The 20,449-nt window shown below is 40.5% G+C and overlaps 1 protein-coding gene across 1 annotated transcript; it reads right to left on the reverse strand.

The window, feature by feature from the left end:
* Positions 1 to 2,531: 2,531 nt before the first annotated feature.
* On the reverse strand, positions 2,532 to 19,392 carry LOC103102582 (membrane-spanning 4-domains subfamily A member 8-like). Its single transcript, XM_056803733.1, has 6 exons — positions 19,387 to 19,392; positions 13,219 to 13,341; positions 10,298 to 10,357; positions 7,437 to 7,586; positions 2,801 to 2,914; positions 2,532 to 2,648 (listed from the first exon to the last, which is right to left on the reverse strand). Exons 1-6 carry the CDS (start codon positions 19,390 to 19,392, stop codon positions 2,532 to 2,534), a joined length of 570 nt encoding a protein of 189 aa, XP_056659711.1.
* Positions 19,393 to 20,449: the final 1,057 nt, after the last annotated feature.

Below are 20,449 nucleotides of genomic sequence, written 5' to 3' on the forward strand. Positions count from 1 at the left end.
CCCAAGTCTGCTACTAACTTACTGTGTGACACTGGGAGTCATTTACCCTCTCACAGACTCAGTTTCCTCATTTTTAATATGGGGATTAGAAAAGTTTCTATCTCACACAGATATTGGGAAGAGCCTATGAGATAATATGTGTGTTGGGAGGTGCTTTGTGAAACTTAAATCTTGATATAAACATCGTTGTTGAGTTGTTTCAGTTGTCTGATTCTTATGATTCCATTTTGGGGTTTTCATTGCAAAGATCCTGGAGTGGTTTACCATTTCCTTCTCCAGTTCATCTTACAGACGAAGAAACTGAGGCCAACAGGGTGAAGTGACTCCACCCAGGATCACACAGCTGGAAAGTGTCTGAGGTCTGATTTGAACTTAGGAAGATGAGTGGTCCTCATTCCCAAGCCCAGTGCTCTATCCACTATACCACCTGGCTGCCCATATACATTACCTTTTTATCCATACTGTTTACACATGAGCAATTATTATCAGCATTCATTTCCATAGGACCTTAAAGTTCACAAAATGCTTCCCTGGTCTCTGTGAACAAGCATCATCCCCACTAGTTGGTGAATGGAATAAAGAACTGGGCTTAGAGTCAGGAAGACCTGAGTTCAAATCCAGTCTCAGACACTTGATGACTGTATGCCAATCACAGCCTCTGCTTGCCTCAATTTCCTCATGTTATAATAATGCTGTATAATACATATAACATACATAATATAACACATATAATCTATACTATATAATACATCATTATAACAGTGCTATAATAATAGATGAGATGACAATTGTTTTTAGATGGTTTTGGGTAAATTGTAAAGCACAGAGCCTGGCACTGTCTAAATCTTAGCTGCTGATAACTGCTATTTTTTGGACTCCATTACAGCAAGTTTGGTTGTCTTTGGTTGCCCAAACATTTTACTGTATTGAATGTGGCTTGAAACTCATCAACCATTGGCTGGTTCTAAGATATCTTATTGGTGGATTCAGATTTTTCTTTTTTTTCCCCATGAAGATATTCATCTTATAACACAATTCTAGGAAAGAACATTCAAAATGCGGCCATTCTATGAAGGTAGAATCCCCATCTGCTTTGCCCTAAGAATGCCTGAGATTTCTTCATCTTCAGTTTCTCTGGCTGAAGAGTTGAAGTAACAGAAGTCTATGGAGAGACTTAGACTGTGAAATCCTCTGCTGCCCTTTGAGGGGAGTGGCGGTGGCTCCTCTGTTGGGTCATAAGTAATAAGAGTAGATGCCCATCACCAGGGGATTGTCTAAACATATGGCGTACATGAGTGTAATGAAATATTATTTTGTTGGGGAGCTAGGTGGCTCAGTGCATTCAGAGCCAGACCAAGACACAGATGGTCCTGTGTTCAAATCTGGTCTCACATAAATCCTAGTTGTGTGGCCCTGGACAAGTCACTTAACCCCCATTGCTTAGTGCTTACTGCTCTTTTGCCTTGGAACCAATATACAATATTGATTCTAAGACAGAAGATAAGGGTTTAAAATATAATTATGCCATAATAAATTGTAGATAGAAAGCACTGCCAAAAAACAATGCCTTCAACAATAGAAGTGGTTGGAAAACTGTCAGAACAAATAAATTTGAATGCCACAGGATTATAATGGCCAAACTTGGCTCTAAGGAAGAGATAGGAGAAAGCCCTTCTCCCACTCTTCTTTGCAGAAGTAGGGTTGAACACGATCATATCAGATTTTTTTTGGATATAATTTTGAAATAAACAAATCTTTATTTCTGCATTTTGTTTAAGATTAGGATTGATAATATAATTTTCTCCAGTCTCCTGACCCCTCCCTTAGCATTAACTCATTAGCCAGGGAAAAAGTACAAAGGGGAAAGAAAGGAAGAAATCAGCAAAAATGTTCTATATATTTGAAAGAAACTGATGTGATGTTATATACTTCCTCCATCTCTGTAAAGTTAAATTGGGTTTTCCCTCTCATTTCCCCCCCTTTTTTCCTTCTTATTCTTTATTTTTGTGAGAGGAGGAAAAAGTGGGAACACATTGGGAAATTATATAACAATAAAAGATATCAATATCATTTATTTTTTAACCAAAAAGGACATAATAAATGAGCTATTTTAGAATGAAAGAACAAGCAAGGAATTTCCCAGAGGTCATCTCAGATCAATGCCCCTTATCTTTGGAATGAATGCACATATAAACCATATACACCTGGATAGACCTGCCCAGAACAAGTTAAGTCTGCTTAAAGTCACATGGAGTCATTTTTCCATTTTTATAGAGCAAATGAGACAGGGAAGAATTTCATATGAATGCTGTGGAGGAGGACAGCAGGGGAGGCTGCCCAGCAATCTATACAAGCTTGGTTCATCTTTGGCCCTTGGTCCAAAGGCCAAACTGACGTACCCCAACCAGGACACACATGGGGGAGAAAACCACATTCATCAGATCAGCAGGAAAGATGGAAATTGGTTGGGAGAATTCAGGAGAGCTGGGGAGGTGGCATTTCTTCCAGGCAAAGTTTCCCCTTAGGCTGCATTATTGTTGACTGTTGACCTCACTTGAATAAACTAAAGAATTGACTGCTGGTTGAGGGATGCCCATTGGAGGTGCCCCGTGAGTCCCAGGAACAGGTATAGCCACAGCCACAGCCACCTGAAATTGAGAAAAAAGAAGGGATGATAGGCGGACTCCTTTACACCCTGGGTGATCTTCGTAGGTCTTTTTCTTGGTTACTCTATAGGATAAGAGAAGCAGAAGCAGAAGAAATCATTGCTGAGACTGAGAGAACCCCAGGACTCACTCACCTGGTTGGTCTGGGAGGAGACCACTTGGCACCCAGCATGAGAGGAAAAGATGCTGACGACAAGCTCCAGGCCAGAAAAGAGGAATAACACAGCTGAGATCCCCATTGCTGAAGCCTGAAAGCAGAACATTTTGGTGAGCAATATATTGGAGGGGCCCAATATATACAACTTTTACTTCCAGAAAAACAAGCATTACCCCTCTCTGGCCTCTCTCATTTCTCTCCAGGTTCTTCTTCTTTAAACAAACAAACAAACAAACAAACAAACAAACCAAACCTTCCCTTCTCTCTTAGTATCAATTCTGAGACAGAAGAGTGATAAAGGCTAGGAAATTGGAGGCAAGTGACTTCTGCAGGGTCACACAGCTAGGAAGAGTCTGAGGTCACATTTGAATCCAGGTCTTCTCAACTCTAGAAGCTGTCTCTCAATCTCCTGAGCCACCTAGAGGCCCCATTCCCCAGGTTTTAAAGGCAACATGGTACCTCTGAAGAGCTGTATGGCATAGTGGGTAGGTTTCAGCCTAGAGTCAGGAAGCATCTGCAGTGAATAGCACCTACCTCCTGGGGTTGCTCTGAGGATCAAATGAAATAATAATGGCAAAGTTCTTGGCACAGTGCTGGGCACAGTGAGCACTATAGACGTCTTAGCTATTACCCGCTGCTTCCTAGCAGAGAGGAAACTGAGTCTTAGAAAGGTTAAAAGTGATTTACTTGAAGTCACATCCCTGGTTCAGGGCTGTATTGGAATGGAACTCAGGTAGTCTGGCTCCAATGCCAGGGAGCTTTTCCTTGTTCTGTTGACTCAAGGACAGAAATAGCCATTTGCTCTTTTAGGTGGGTTCAAATCACACCCAACACACAAGCTATGTGACTGTGGGGAAGTCACTGAACCTCGCTATACCTCCATCTCCTCCACTATAAAATTAGAGGGCTGGACTTAATCTGGTCTCAGGTCCTGCCCCGAAGCTGAATAGTAGTAGTGGTTTGTTCATCACATTTGTTCATTGGTGTTGGCCTCTTTAGGACCTCATTTGGAGTTTTCTTGGGAAAGATACAGAAATGGTTTGCCACTTTCTTCTCCTGCTCATTTTACAGATGAGAAAACTGAGGCCAACAGCGTTAAGAGTTTTGCCTAGAGTCGCACAGCTAGTTGGGTATCTGAGGCTGGATTTGAACTCAGAAAAATGAGTCTTCTTCACTCCAGGATGAATGTTCCATCCACTGTTTTAATTTTTAATAGTCCTTTAAGATTTACACAACATCCTTTAGCTCATTTGATTCTCATCACAATCCTGGAAGCAGATGAATCTAAATCCTGTCATCTGGAGAGAGAGCTTGTTAGCTGTTTAGGTGCAGATAAAATACCTTCCTTTTCCATAGTCACCTGCCCAGCTTAAAGGCTGTGTCCTCCAAGAAGCCTTCCTTAATTCTTCTCATTAAGAAACTATCTCCATCAGATGTTGAATGAACTGGGCATTTCTCTTACTTTCTTCTTGAATTCTATTCCATGCTGTTGTTACCATATTTGGTTACTTTGGGCCTCAGTTTCCTAGGATTGCAAATTGAGATCTGGAAGAAGTTTGGACATATTTTACAAATGATGAAACTGAGGTCCAGGGAAAGGAAAGGACTTGTTCAGGATCACAGTGGTGAGTGAGCAGATGAGTCCGGATTCAAACCCAAGTTCTTTGATTCTAAGTCCAGGGCTCTTGTCTCTGCATCATATTGGGCTTCAGTTTCCTTATCTGTAAATGGGGGGGGTTAGATAAGGGGATGGTATAGTTTAGGAGGTCTTGATTTTTAGATCATAGACTCCTTAAGATCAAGTTTTTAAATTTCCCCAATACACAGGGTGACAAAGGAAACCAATCATACTGGAATTAGGTTATTCATTTTATAAATATTTTAATTATGAATTAAATTTTTTTCCATTTGAATAAGTTTATTTAGTCAATTTAGAACATTATTCCTTGGTTACAATAATCACATTGTTTCCCTCCCTCCCCTCCACCCACTCTTCCTGCAGCCAATGCTCAGTTTCATTGGGTATTACTTGTGTCCTTGATCAGAACCTATTTCCATGTTGTTGTTTACACTAGGATGTTCATTTAGAATCTACGTCCCCAACCATATCCCTTCGACCCATGTATTCAAGCAGTTGTTTTTCTTCAGTGTTTTTACTCCCACAGTATTTCCTCTGGATGTGGATAGTAGTTTTCCTCATAGGTTCCTCCGAGTTGTTCAGGGTCATTGCATTGTCACTAATGGAGACATCCATTACATTCAATTGTACCACAGTGTATCAGTCTCTGTGTACAACGTTCTCCTGGATCTGCTCCTTTCACTCTGCATCACTTCCTGGAGGTTGTTCCATTCTCCATGGAATTCCTCTAATTTATTATTCCTTTTAGCACAATAGTATTCCATCACCAACATATACCACAATTTGTTCAGCCATTCCCCAATTGAAGGGCATTCCCTCATTTTCCAATTTTTGGCCACCACAAAGAGCGAAGCCATGAATATTCTTGTACAAGTCTTTCTCCTAATTATCTCTTTGGGGTACAAATCCAGCAGTGCTATGGCTGGATCAAAGGGCAGACAGTCTTTTAGTGCCCTTTGGTCATAGTTCCAAATTGCCCTCCAGAATGGTTGGATCAATTCACAACTCCACCAGCAATGAATTAATGTCCCAACTTTGCCACATCCCCTCCAGCATTCATTACTTTCCTTTGCTGTCATGTTAGCCAATCTTCTAGGTGTGAGGTGATACTTCAGCATTGTTTTGATTTTCATTTCTCAGATTATAAGAGATTTAGAACACTTTTTCATGTGCTTATTAATAGTTTTGATTTCTTTAACTGAAAATTGCCTATTCATGTCCCTTGCCCATTTTTCAATTGGATAATGGCTTGATTTTTTGTACAACTGGTTAGCTCTTTATAAATTTGAGTAATTAGACCTTTGTCAGAGGTTTTTGTAATGAAGATTGTTTCCCAATTTGTTGCTTCTCTTCTAATTTTGGATGCATTAGTTTTGTTTGTACAAAAACTTTTTAATTTGATATAATCAAAATTATTGATTTTACATTTTGTGTTTTTTTTTCCAGCTCTTGCTTGGCTTTAAAGTCTTTAATTTCCCAAAGATCTGACAAGTATACTATAACTTAAATATTTTAAAAAGCAAGTTCAGGAGATGCAGGTTAAGGACTCATTGGAGTGAGGACGGATTTGGATGGAAGAGCTTACGTTATTGAATCTGGTATCTGCCATTTACCACCTCTATGGTTTTGGGTAAGTCCCTAGAAGATGAGGCAGCTAATCAGTGTAGTGCAGAGTGCTGGATTTCAAGCTAGGAAGACCTGAGTTTAATCCCTACCTCATATTCTAGCTATGTGATCTTGGGCAAGTCATTTAATTTCTCTGTATTTGCATTTTCACACTGTAAAATGGGTACAATAATGGCACCTACTTTGCCAGATTGTTGTGAAGATTAAGTAAGATAACATTTTTAAGCACTTTGCAAATCTGACAATGATAAGTAAATGCTAGATATTAGAATTTTAAAGAATCCTAAAATAGATTAGATGTAATTTATAATATATATTCATATTAAATTATGTATATATAAATTATATTAACTTATTAAAATATATAAAATAATAAGAATAAATAATAAGGATAAAATAAAATAAAAAATATCAAAAGGATTAGACTGGCTGACCTCTAAGTTTTCTCAAAACTTTACATCTATGGTCCTTAAATCATAAGATGGTTTGAAGAGAGAGAGAACCCTGGGAACCTGAGCTTTGGGGGCTCTTGGCCTTTCTTCCCCCAACTTTTCTGCCTATGGGGGCAGAAGCTTCCTTGGGCACTGATACTTGAGGGAGCCCCCTCTCCAGAAAGCATAAATGGCACATGAGGAGGACTCTGCTAGTGGACTGGAGCTCCTCTCTCCAGTGAATAGGCGTCTTCACTGTAACCCAATAGAATCAACTACAGAAAACCTCATCTGCCCTGGGAAGGAACTGTTCCTTCTTTTATCTCTGAGTAAATGAGAGGCAGCCCTGGGGCAGGATGTTAGGTGTTGGGTGGGCAGTCAGACAGCAGGCCTTGACTGTACCTTTGACTTGGCTACTAGCCAGCCACATCAACTTGAATAAGTCATTTCTCTTGGGACACAATGCCACCCTCTACAGAAGGAGGGGATTGGACTAGATGACTTCTAAGATCAGATCTCTCTCAGCCCTGATTCTGGGCTCGGGCCATGCAGAGGGCTCCCCAGCCCTGACATTCTCTGGGTGAAGGTCCTTCCTAGCTCCAGTGTTCTATCCTCTTTCTTCTAAAGGCCCTTCCATTAGATTTTCTAATTGTCTAAATCCAACCAGAAGAGATACAGGAGAGCCTTGAAAAGAGAATGTGGAAGGGAGAGGCAAGTAGCCTGCTGAATAGTAATACTTTGCAGGGGTTTGGTGACTTAGTTCAGATTTTTGGAAAGGAAACAACTCAGAAATCACTTCTGTCATGTCCTAGCTCACACTGAGGGAAATAATGCCAGAGGACCAGCCATCCTGATGGACTTTATGACAAGTAGTTCCAGCAGAGGCTATAGTGTTTTGAGAAAATCTTGATACTCACCACACCTGAATAGTAGTAGTAGTAATAATAGCTGGTAGAGTCAAAGTAAGAATACCTTCCCCAGTTGATACTGAAATCTGTGATTAGAAGGATGACACCCACGGCTGAGAAGATGGCACTGACAATATTTGCACCCAAACTTCCATTTGTCTGAGAAAAATACAAAAGGAGTCATGGGAAAAGAGAATTAGGATGTATGAGAGAGAGAGAGAGAGAGAGATTGAGAGGGAGGTTGTTGTTCAAGGACCAATGGGGTTACAGAGTAAAGTCTTGACTTGTGAGTGAATTGGATTTAAATGAGGCAGTTACACAAAGTCATCAGCTTCACTCTCTCTTGCAGAGTCATCAAAGTCCAGTGGCAAGACAAAAGTCAGGATGACTGGGGGTGGTCTGGAGTCAGTGGATTAGTGTGACATCTTTGAAGTCTCACCAAACTCCAAACTCTCCATAGCACCTCCTTCAGCCACCTTCATGGCCCTTGGAATAAATTGCTTTCCTCTGCCCCTTATACCAGGGGAAGTCTTCACATGCCTGGGGTAGATGGCATCCCTGACTCATCAGCTAGTTTGAGTTCTATTGGTTACCCTCAATATACTTTAGCCTGTCTCCTATGATGGTTTTATGGGTTGTGGTCACTGAACATGCCACATCTTTTTGGAACCACAGGTGAGGTGGACATCAAAGGTAGCTACCGGAATCAGCAAGCCGTCATCCCAGAAGTGCTAGTCTTCCCTAAGCATCCCGTACATTCCAGCAGGGGCAAAGTCAGTGAGGTGCCTGCATCCAAATCAACATAGTGATCCCTCAGAGCTGGGGAGGAGTGGGGAGCACCAGGTTACCTAAGAAGGCTTAAATCAGCCCAGATTGGAAAGGGAAAACGTCCAAATTTCCTTTCAAATCAGCAGTGGGATCAGGCCCACAAGTGATTGCTTCCTTTCTAACCTGGGTTGATACAGTTTTCCAAAATCGATCGATCGATAGATAGATAGATAGATAGATAGATAGATAGATAGATAGATGGGGGCAGGCTAGGGAAAGCTTGATTTAGCAGCTTGGATCTTGGTGGTTGGTTGAATTTAAAGATCCATGTGAGTCCAAAGAGTGACATGGGAGCCCCACATGCCAATACTAATCTTAAATTGCACTGAGAGGGGTCATGCCCAGAATGAGGGAGGTGACAGTCCCAGTGCTCTTCTCCTTGAGATCTGTAGTGTTAGGTTTTGCCCTGGGTGCTAGGAAGGGCATTGTGAAACTTCAGAAGGTCTGGAGAAGAGCAACTGGCATGATGTTGTGATTGAGGATGCTTTCAAATGACCATTGGTTGTAGGAACTCTAACCTGGGTTGGGACAGGTTAGCTTATTCAAATATTTGAAGATTGCACATGTGCAAGACAAATTAATCCTGTTCTGTTTGATCCTCAAGGGCAGAACTCTGAGTGATAGATGCAGTTGCATGGAGATTGATTTTGTCTCCATTTAAGGAAAAAACTACCTAACAAGTAGAAATGTCTTAAAATAGAATGGGCTGCCATAAGAAGTAGAAGATTCAGGGCAGCTCGATGGCTCTGTGGATTGAAAGCCAGAACTAGAGACGAGTGGTCTTGGGTTCAAATGTGGCCTCACATACTTCCTGGCTGAGTGACCCTGGGAAAGTCATTTAAACCCCATTGACCAGCCCTTACACTCTTTTGCTTTGGTGACAGAAGGTTGATTCTGAGACAGAAGATAAAAAAAAAAGATAAAGGATTGCTCCTCCCTAAATATTTCAGCATGGAAACTGGATGGTCCTCCTTGGGGATATCGAAGATAAGATTCCCTTGTCGAGGCTAGCTTTGATCAATTGGCCTCCAAAGGTGCTTCCAACCCTGAGGCCATGCCATTCTCCAGGGAGGAATATCATGGGATACAGCTCAAATGTTAGGGTGGGAATATGGGTATGTGCTGGTGTGGAGAGAGGACATGCGCATCAGTGAGGGTAGGTATGGGAGCAAGTGAGGATGGGTGCACAGGTATGTATGCATACAGAAGTTAGCCAATGGGTGGAGAAGGTAGTCAGTGCCTATGTACATATGGTAGCATATGGGTGTGTGCAAGAACATGTGCTGGAAAGAGGATCTGTGATGTGTGTGAAGGAGAATTTTATTTTGTCTTTCACATAGTAGGTGCTTTAAAAAAAACCGCCTTTCCTTTCATCTTAGAATCAATACTGTGTATTCATTCCAAAGCATAAGAGCAGTAAGGGCTAAGAAATAAGAGTGAAGTGATTTGCCCAGGGTCACACAGCTAGGGAGTATCTCAGGCCAAAGTTGAATCCAGAACCTAGTGTCTCTAAGCTTGGCTCTCAATCCACTGGTCACTTAATGGGTGTTTTTTTAAAAAAAATTTGTTGAATTGCATGGAAGGTCCCTTTCAAAATGGAGAATCTCAAATTCCAAGAATAGGATGAGGAGCTTCTGAATGGAATGGAAACCCTTTGAGGACAGGAACAATTTTTTATTTGTTTTTTATACTCTCAGTGCCAAGCCTAATCCCTGGCATAAAGTCGGCACCTGCAGATTGAGCATGTATGTGTCTGTGGATGGATGTCTCATTGTTTCTGAACACACACACGACCTTCCACAAGCACTCATATGTATATACCTCCTAACACATGCACACCTGTACCCATATAGACATTCTACACGGTGACTGGCTGAATGAATGAAAAGTATTTGTTCAACACCTTCAGTGTTCCAGGAATCTGCCCAGCAAGTATATGCATGTGAATTGTAGCCCTTCCATTTCCCCACAGCCCTCCTCCCAGGCCACCTCCCAGCCTCATCCAAATGAGCCCCAAGTGGATTCAGGATGGTCTGACTTACTTTGCAAGAAGTGATTGGTGGCTTCTGGGCTAGCACAGTCAAGGTTCCCGAAATGATAAACTGGTTCAAAAGAAAGAAGCCAAGTTAGTCAGAGGCCAGAGTAGGTGACTCCCCCTTCTTAAATCCCTCTGGATCTGAAGGTACAGGGGCGCAGGGGGAGGGGCAATCTTGTTGTAACCCTTTTTCTTCAGCCACCTAAGAAGACTCTCAGTTGGAATGACTGTGGATTTTTATCATGAAGGACCAAGAAAGATAGACTATGGGGCAACTAGTGGTTCAATGGTTTGAGAGTCATCTAAGGATGTCCTGGGTTCAAATCTGGCCTCAGACAATCCCATGCTGGATGATCCTGAGCAAGTCATTTCAACCCTATTGCCTAGCCCTTACAGCTCTTCTGTCTGGGAACAAATACCTATTATTGATGCAAAGATGGAAGGTAAAGGATTAAAATAAAAGATAGACAAGCTGCCCTGCCCTACCCTCCCTCCACAATAAACACTACTCCCTATTTCATTCTTTCTCCAGTGCTCTTTGATGCTTTGCTCTTTTCAGCCAGAGGGAGAGGGTAGGTGACTGCATTGCCTAGCTACCCCTTCCTGGATACACTCCTTGCATGTCCTCCGAGAGTCAGACTGGAGTCTACGTAGCTCCCCAACATCTACTTGAAGGGGCTTGGTGGGGGCAGTGTTTTAGCCTGTATTGTCTCTGCTTCAGAGTATTTGGAAACATTTGGAGGAATGGCTTCTTGTTCATTTTTTATCCAGGTGTTTCTATAGACATCAAGGTAACTTCTTCAGCTATTCCCTGCCTCTCTTCTCTTCAGATCTGTTGTCCTCTGTGACTAAAGGGTAAGAGCACTGTCTCAGGAGTCAGAGGACCTCAGTTTGAATCTGGATTCTTTTGTTTTTTTTTAAATTAATTAATTTAGAATATTTTCCTATGGTTCCATGATTCATATTCTTTCCCTTCCCTCCTCACTTCCCCCCCTTGGAGCTGTTGAGCAATTAAAGTCAAAATCCTCTATAGACTCTAAATGATCACCCTAGTGCAAATATCAGTAATATGGAAATAGGTCTTGATCAGAGACACGTGTAAAACCCAGGGAATTGCATGTCAGCTATGGGAGAGGGGTGAGAGGAGGGGTGGGAAAGAACATGAATCTTGTAACCATGGCAAAGTATTCTAAATTAATTAATTAAATAAAAATTTCCCGAAACTTAAAAAAAAAATCAATAAAGTCAACATCCCCATCAAACCATGTGATCAATCACATGTTTTTCTTCTGTGTTTTTGCTCCCCCAGTTCTTTCTCTGGATGTGGAAAGTGTTCTTTCTCATAAGTTCCTCTGGATTGTCCTGGGTCATTGCATTAGAGAAGTCCATTATGTTTGATTGGGCCATAGTGTATCATTCTCTGTGTACAACGTTTTCCTGGTTCTGCTCCTTTTGCTCTTGAATCTGGACTCTATCTGTTACGAACCATGTAAACTTGGATATAATTTAATCTCACTTAGTCTCAATTTCCTCATAAGACTAAATGTACTCTAAGAATTTGTCCAGCTCTGCCTATGAACCTATGATTTTACTCTTTCCCCCTGATTCCATGTCTCCTTCCCTTTTTTCCTAGCCCCTTTCTTTTATAAGGTGGAACCAGAAATTAGGACCAGTGGTGGAGACTATGCCTGGGAGGCTTGAGGAGTCACCCTGGGAGAGAGAGAGAGAGGAACAAAGAGATTCAGTGCCTAGTGTGTAAGCTCTGCTGGAAGAGAATGAATGAGAGTTGGGGAGGGGAGATCTCTGCAATGTAAGTTTCTTGTGGGTGTGCATTGTGTTCTGTATTGCCTTTGTAGTTCCAATATCTCCTGCAGTGCTAAGTGCATAAAAATGGGTATGGAATGAAATTTTATTGGATGGTGATGGGAAGAGGAAAGTTTAAAGCTGAAAATAGAGAGGCAGAAGGAGAGAGAGATAGAGAGAGGCAGAGACAGAGAGAGAGATCTGAAAAAGGAAAGATAGACAATGCGATGAAAGAGACTAGAAATCCATTCAAAAAAGTTACATATAACTGATGCCAAATGAAGTGAGCAGAACTAGGATAATTCTGTATACAGTAACAGAAATAGTCTATGATCATCAACTGTAAAGAATTAAACCATTATCAGCAAAGCAAATCTTTAAGATATCCACCAAGGAGGGGGCAGCTGGCTAGCTCAGTGGATTGAGAGCCAGGCCTAGAGATGGGAGGTCCTAGGTTCAAATCTGGCCTCAGACACTTCCCAGCTGTGTGACCCTGGGCAAGTCATTTGACCCTCATTGCCTAGCCCTTACCACTCTTCTGCCTTGGAGCCAATACTCAGTATTGACTCCAAGACAGAAGGTAAGGGTTTAAAAAAAAAAAAGATATCCACCAGGGGACTCATCATGAGTCTGAGGCAGATCAAAGCAGGACATTTTCCACTTCATTCCTTCATGAGTTATTTTTATTATATGTGAAATGTGTCTTCTGTCATAGCATGAGGAAGATGGAAATATGTATTGCATGAAAGCACTGGTATAACCTGTCTCAGACTATTTACTGAGAATGGAGAAGAAAGAGAGAGAATCTGAATTGTAAAATGCCAGAAAACAACTGTCAAAAATTGTTACTATATGTGATTGAAAAATAAATGTTAAGGCAAAAAATATATTAACCATTTGTGCTGTGCAGGGCATTATGCAGGACCCTGAGGATACAAAGGTAGTTATGTTTCCTTTGCATCTTGGTCACATAGCTTAGGACCCAACTGGAATCCTCTCTTTCACTCTTCTCTCAATTAGCTTTTTCCATATCCTCTAGCTTTTTGTAAGGTCCTATTGGTACACAATTCTTCCATATGACAATGATTTTTATTTGCTGATATTTGACACTAGCAATTTACTTACCGAGATTCCTCCCCAGTAGGGATACCCTCCCCAAAAAGAGATTGAAATGTGTCCCCCAATTACTGAAGTCACTAGAACACTCCCAAAGCCGATATGCAACAATCCAATCAGGATCTGGATGGCCTGTAGGGGAGAATAGAATTTTCAGATTCAGAAGACAGATTTCATTTAGTTGAAATTAGCATCTTGGGTCTTTGTTACCCCTCCTCCCCCAACTCCATGGAATAGGATGTCCTCCCAGGAGAAGTTCCTGAGTTCTAGTCTTATCACGATGTTGCTAACTCAAGCCACATAGCACCTCTCTCAGCCTTCTCTCCCCTCCTACCCCAGGGCTGAACTGTGGAGCATCTAATTCCTCCCAAAGCCTTCCTTTTAGGGATAGACTAGACTTAAAGCTCATTCTGCTTTTGATCTGTTATTCAGCCTGGTTTTAACTCCTTGGAATGAGATATCCTTGGCCAGGTAGCTTCTTGCTTTTCTGTCTCTTGGGTGTGTTCTTCTCCCCATTAGATTATAAGCTCTTTGAGGGCAGGGACTATTTTTTTCTTATTTGTACCCTCATCACTTAGCACAGTGTGAAATACAAAATAGGGCTGTAATAAATGTTTATTGAACTGAATTGAATATTGTACCTTTCAGGTTAGACATCTTTTCCTCAATCAAACAAGAAACATTCATTAATAATCTGTTATGGGGGTGCAGCTGGGTAGCTCAGTGGATTGAGAGCCAGGCCTAGAGATGGGAGGTCCTAGGTTCAAATCTGGCCTCAGACACTTCCCAGCTGTGTGACCCTGGGCAAGTCACTTAACCCCCATTTTCTAGCCCTTACCACTCTTCTGCCTATTGATTCCAAGACAGAAGGTAAGGGTTAAAAAAAAAAAAGAATCTGTTATGACTTCAGGGCTGTGTTGGGTCCTGAAAATAGAAAGATAAAAATGAAACAATCTTTGTGATGAAAGAGTTTATCTTCTTTTGACAAAGACAAGATCCATATATGAGAATATCTAAAAGTATAAATATAAATACACTAATAAATATTTGTTGTAATAAATAGTAATAAAATAATTTATACATATTTAATTTTACTGTATAATAATTTATATTATAGTAATTATATTATAAATTATAATAATTTTTGAAATAATAATTATTATAGAATTAAGTAAAAATAAAAATTATGGGGCAGTTAGGAACCTTACTGCATAGAGTGCCAGATCAGGAGCCAGGAAGATCTGGGTTCAAATATTACCTCAAACTATGGTCCTATGCAAGTAACTTAACTCCCTTTCCCTAGTCCTTACTGCACTTCAGCCTTAGGATCAATACTCTGTATCAATTCTAAGAAGATAAGGTTTTAAAAAGATAAATATGAGATAATCTTGTGAATGTGACATTAGAAGAGCTGGAATTCTGATCCCCTGAGAGGAGCAGGAAATGACATAGGAAGTGGCCCTTGGGTGGACTTTGCAAGAATTCAGGATTTTTAGAGGTGGAGTTGAGGAGAGAGTACATTCTGGGCATGGGCACAGCCTATGCAAAGGCATGAAGATAGGAGATTAAGTTTCATGTTTGTGGAACAGGAAGAAATATAGTTTATATGTTCTGTAGAGAATATGAAGGGGGTTATGGAGCCAGTGAAAGGCAGATTGTAACTAGAATGGGAAAGACTTCAAATGCCAAGCAAAGCAGTCTGGATTTGATCCTAGAAGTAATAGTCACTAATGTTTATTGAGCAAGGGAGTGACACAACTAGACCTTTAGTTCAGGAATATCATAAATTACCATTTATGAGGATGATAGTTTGAAGAGGGTTGAAATTGCAGACATGGACACTCCTTAGGAGACTGTTGCAACAGTGTGGATGTGAGATAATAAGGGTTGCAAAGAGGGTAGAAGTCTTGGGGAGAGAAAGAAGGGGGAGAAAGTTGAGAAATGTAGAGGTGGAATTGACAAGACTTGAAAACTCAGACACTTCCTGGTTGTGTGACCATAAATGAGTCACTTAACCCCATTTACCTAGTTCTTACCATTCTGTTTTAGAATTGTCACTAAGATGGAAAGTAAGGGTTTAAAAACAAATAGATTCAATTTAATTTAATCCCCAAAAGATTAGAAAACTAATTGGGTATGGATGGTGAAGGAGAATAAGCCTTCTCCTGGTAAAAATGAGACCTGTGGATTTCTACCTCTTTGGGTTAGCTCTAGTTTCTTCTATGTGCCCCAGGTTTGGTCTTTAATTGCAACTCTTGAGAAGAAAACTGTGTTTGGGCCACAGAACGAATTTCCTCATCTGGACAAGATAGAAAAAAGGCAGGTGGCTTAGGATGAAGCAGTGGGGTTTATGGTAGACCTGGGTTTTGGTGTCAGGAGAGACCTGAGTTCAAATCCTATCTTTGAAAACTGATGAGTTGTGTGGTCCTGGGGAAACTTTAGCAGTAGTTTAGTCATCTTTAAAATGAGCACAATAGGACTGACTTCAGAGACATATTTTTGTGTTTTGAATGAGATAATATACATAAAGTGCTTTGCAAGTCTTACCGCGTTATATAAATGTTTAGCTGTTATAAGTAGTACAACCTCTCTGATCTCAGAGTTGAGAAAACTGAAGCCCAGCAAGTTAAGTGACTTCCCCAAGTACAGAAAGACTTCAGAGGTGATGCATGAACACACATTTTCTGGCTTTAGAATGAACTAATTACTGCCAAATGCCTCATGATAAATCTGGGGCTCAGGAAGTGTTCCAGGGCTACACTTGCAAGTAGTTGGTCAATCTATCCCATAATCTAGCCTGGACCTAACTCTACGGAAGTAATCTAGCCACAGAGTTTCTGTTTTGGAAGGAGCCTGCCAAGGAGACATTGGAAGTAGAGAGAAAAGATCTCAGTCAGCTGGTCTCTGGCTGGCCCTGATGACTTCTATCCTGTAGCTGCTGTCCCGTGGACAGTTCCATGGTGCTGAACGAGGAAATTGTCTAGGCAGATTTTGGCCTGATCAAGCCAAGACTTCCTTATTGTTAGAGGACAAGTAAAACAGACTGTGTAACAAGGGCCCAAAGAGTATCTCTTGCCTTGGGATTTATTAGGTTTGCCAGGAAGGGAGCCCTATTTTCATGGGCACCAACTCTCCAAAGTGAGTTTATAGGGTATTTATTTTCTGTGCTTAAAACACAAAGGAGAGAGAAGGCTTCAGGCAAAAAGGGATTGAGAAGAGATACTATAAGAGCTGATTAATTAGATCAGATATACATGACCTAAGTGATCAAGCTGGTTTCTGGAATTAAGGAACCTTTGCAGTCTTTCAGAACAGATGGTATCACAATGGAGTATTCTTGAGAAGGCATCATGGGAAAAAGAGCAAGGAGGGCCTCTAATTGGTAAGCTAAAATTTAACATAAGATGGAGGAAGTTGTCCTAAATTTGTATTCCACAGCTGCCTCAGGATATAGGAAATTGCTCTTTCTCACTGGAATATTCCAAGAGTCTGAAAGATTTATTATCGGGAGTGCTATAGAGAGATTTCTCCTCCAGATTGGTGTCCCACCAAGTGACCTGGGTTCCCCTAGATGGTTTGCCGCTTTCAGTTTTGAGATTCTGGTATCCTGCTATTTCTTTGCTTGGTGGTTGATGGAATAGTCATAGCAGGAGGCATGTCCCCATCAAGTCAATTGTGGCATCCAGCACTGATTTAGTTTCTATACTATGAATAGTATGCTACTTACTCTTAAGTTCCTGGTTGAGCTGCCCATCAGTAGGTCTGATTCCAGTGACCTCTGTACCTCTATTCTGTATCCTCTGTATTACCAACACTGTGTATTGATTGGTACCAAAAAAAGAAAATCAACTTACCCCAAAGACTTGGCCATCATTCCGGACTTTTGATGCACTATTCCCATTCCCATTTGTTAAGACCACTTGGGAGTGGCAAGCAGGATACAGATGAACTTGAGGTTGATTATTAGGGTACGGAGGTATAGGTTGGATATTAGGGTATGGAGGTATAGATTGTGTATTAGAGTACAGAGGTATAGGTTGATCATTAGGGTATGGAGGCCCAGAAGACACCATAGAAGAGTCAGTGCTGGGAGGCACCTGGAACATGTTAATTTCTGGATTTGTTGTCATTGTGTTTAAGCTTCTAGAAAAGCACAAAAAAGATAATTTTACTCAGGGACAAGTGAATCAATCATCAATTTTAAAGGTTTTTTTACCTTTATGTGCAATTCTATGATTAATCAATAACTGAAATGTTACATAGTTCTCCATACATTATATATTTTAAATTTGTGACAATACTGGAGGGGTGTATTCTATAGGTGTTAATAATCAGTTAAGTGGCATTTTGGACAGTGTGAAAAACCTGGAGTCAGGAAGAGCTGAATTGGGTCTGATCACAGACATTTACTAGGGATGTGACTTTAGGTAAAAGACTTCATCTCTGTCTGCCTCAGGATGCTTGACTATAAAATGAAGAGAATAATGATATTTACTTCTAAGGCTTATTGTGAGGATAAAATGGGATGCTTGCAGAGTGCTTTGGAAACTCTAAAGTGCTACATCATTGCTACCTACTATTATTTTCCTCATTTATAAGGGAAGCAAAATGTGGCTGAGGGGTGAAATGATTTGCCACCACCATCACACAATGAGTTCCAGAGATTGAATTCAAACCCAGGGTGTCCTTACTTCAGGTCCCAAATTTTGTTAATTTCTCTATGGTTCCTTCAATTAAAATTTAAGGGGCAGTTAGGTGGCTCAGAGGATAAAGTGCCAGGACTAGAGATGGGAAGTCCTGGTTTCAAATCTGATGTCAGATACTTCTATGTAACCATTGCAATTCACTTAATCTATATTGCCTAGCCCTTACTGCTTTTCTGACTTGGAACCAATATCTAGTATTGATGCTGAGATGGAAAGTCAGGGTTTTAAAAAATGCAAACTTTCCACACAATTAAAACTAGATCTAAAGAATTGGAAAAACATTAGTTGCTCATGGGTAGGATGAGCTACCATAATAAAAATGACAATCCTACCTAACTCAATTTACTTATTCAGTGCCATACCTATCAAACTAGCAAGAAACTTTCTTATTGAATTAGAAACAATTATAACAAAGTTAATTTGGACAAACAAAAGATAAAAAATATCAAGGGAAATAATAATAAAAATTTTGAAGCATAGGGGCCTAGGAATACCAGATCTTAAACTGCATTATAAAGCATTAGTCATCAAAACAATATGGTATTAGCTAAGAGATAGAAGTAAGGATCAGGGGAAGAGACTTGGGGTAAGTGACCTCAGCAAAACATTCTATGATAAACCCAAAGATTCCAGCTTTGGGGACAAAAATAGACTATTTGACAAAAACTGCTGGGAAAATTGGAAAACAGTATGGGAGATATTAGGTTTAGATCAACATCTCACACCCCACACCAAGATAAATTCAGAATGGGTGAATGACTTGAATATAAAGAAGGAACCATAAGTAAATTAGGTGAACACAGAATAGTATACTTGTCAGATCTTTGGGAAAGGAAAGATTTTAAGACCAAGCAAGAGTTAGAAAAAATTATGAAATGTAAACTAAATAATTTTGATTACATTAAATTAAAATGTTTTTGTATAAACAAAACCAATGTAATCAAAATTAGAAGGAAAACAACAAATTGGGAAACAATCTTTATAACAAAAAACTCTGACAAAGGTCTAATTACTTAAATATATAAGGAGCTAAATCAATTGTACAAAAAATCAAGCCATTCCTCAATTGATAAATGGCCAAGTGACATGAATAGGCAATTTTCAGATAAATAAATAAAAAACATCAATAAGCACATGAAAAAAATTCTAAATCTCTTGTAATTAGAGAAATACAAATCAAAACAACTCTGAAGTACTACCTCACACCTAGCAGATTAGCTAACATGACAGCAATGGAAAGTAATGAATGTTGGAGGGGATGTGGCAAAATTTGGACATTAATTCATTGGTGGTGGAGTTCTGTTCTTCCAAAGCCCGTGTCCAATTTGATGGAGTTTCTGTGATTTTGCTCAGTGTTCCTTGATTCTCCTGTTACATTTGCTCTTTGTTCATTGCCTGAATAGAAGCTGTCGATCATAATTTCTTTTTTCTTTTTTTTCTGTTGTTTGTTCATATTTCTCCCTGTAGTTACCTGCATTCTTACTCCTCTCATTATGTGTTGGATCTGTGCATTTGGGTTTTTCTGTCAACCTTCACCCTTGGAACTTAGCAAGGCTCTCAGAGCAGTCTGTGGGGAAGGGGTGTTGGAGCTTGAGCTTCCCTGCCCTCTGAAAGCTTGATAAAATTAATCCCAGTGGAGCTGAGCTTGCAGAGCTATATGTGCCCTGAGGCCAAAAACTCAGGAAAGGGGGGGGGCAATATGGAGTGTCTAGGCTGCAACTAGGCTGCCTACTCTTCTTCTCTAACTGCTTCCCTGCTGCCTGTATTCAGAGCCCTGAACCTGGCACAGCTTTTCCCACAATGTACTCCCTCCAGACTAGTGCCCTTGCCCACCAAGAGATTCCAGCCACTGCTGGAGGCTCAGTACTGTAGGTGGGGGAGGGGTCCTGGGACCATCCTTCTTCCTTCCCCTTAAGCCTGAGTATTCTTAAATTCAGGCTTTTGGGGGGTGTACATTTTAAGTTGAGTTCATCAGGAGAGTTCCTTGGCTCTGTCCTGTTAGGTTTGGTTTTCAGGCCCCTACAAGCATTTGGTTTTTAATCTGTAAGGAAGGGTTTCGCTACCTCTACACCTTCATCTTGACTCTACCTCCAGTGGTGGATTGATCCAACCATTCTGGATGGAAATTTGGAACTATATCCAAAGGGCTTTAAAAGACTATTAGCCCTTTGATCCAGCCATACCACTGTTGGGTTTATACTAAAGAGATCATAGGGAAAAAGACTTGTACAAAAATATTTATAGACACTCTCTTCATGGTGGCAAAAAATTGAAAAATGAGGGTGTGTCCCTCAATTGGGGAATGGCTGAACAAATTGTGGTATCTATTGGTGACAGAATACTATTATACTGAAAGCAATAATGTACTGGAGGAATTACATGTGAACTGGAAAGACCTCCAGAGACTGATGCAGAGTGAAAGGAGTCGAACCAGGAGAACAATGTTCACAGAGACTGATACACTGTGGTACAATCAAATGTAATGAACTTCTCTACTAGCATCAATGCAATGATACAGGACAATTCTGAGGGAC

Source organism: Monodelphis domestica, chromosome 6, assembly GCF_027887165.1.
Source record: "Monodelphis domestica isolate mMonDom1 chromosome 6, mMonDom1.pri, whole genome shotgun sequence".
Taxonomy (NCBI): Eukaryota; Metazoa; Chordata; class Mammalia; order Didelphimorphia; family Didelphidae; genus Monodelphis; species Monodelphis domestica.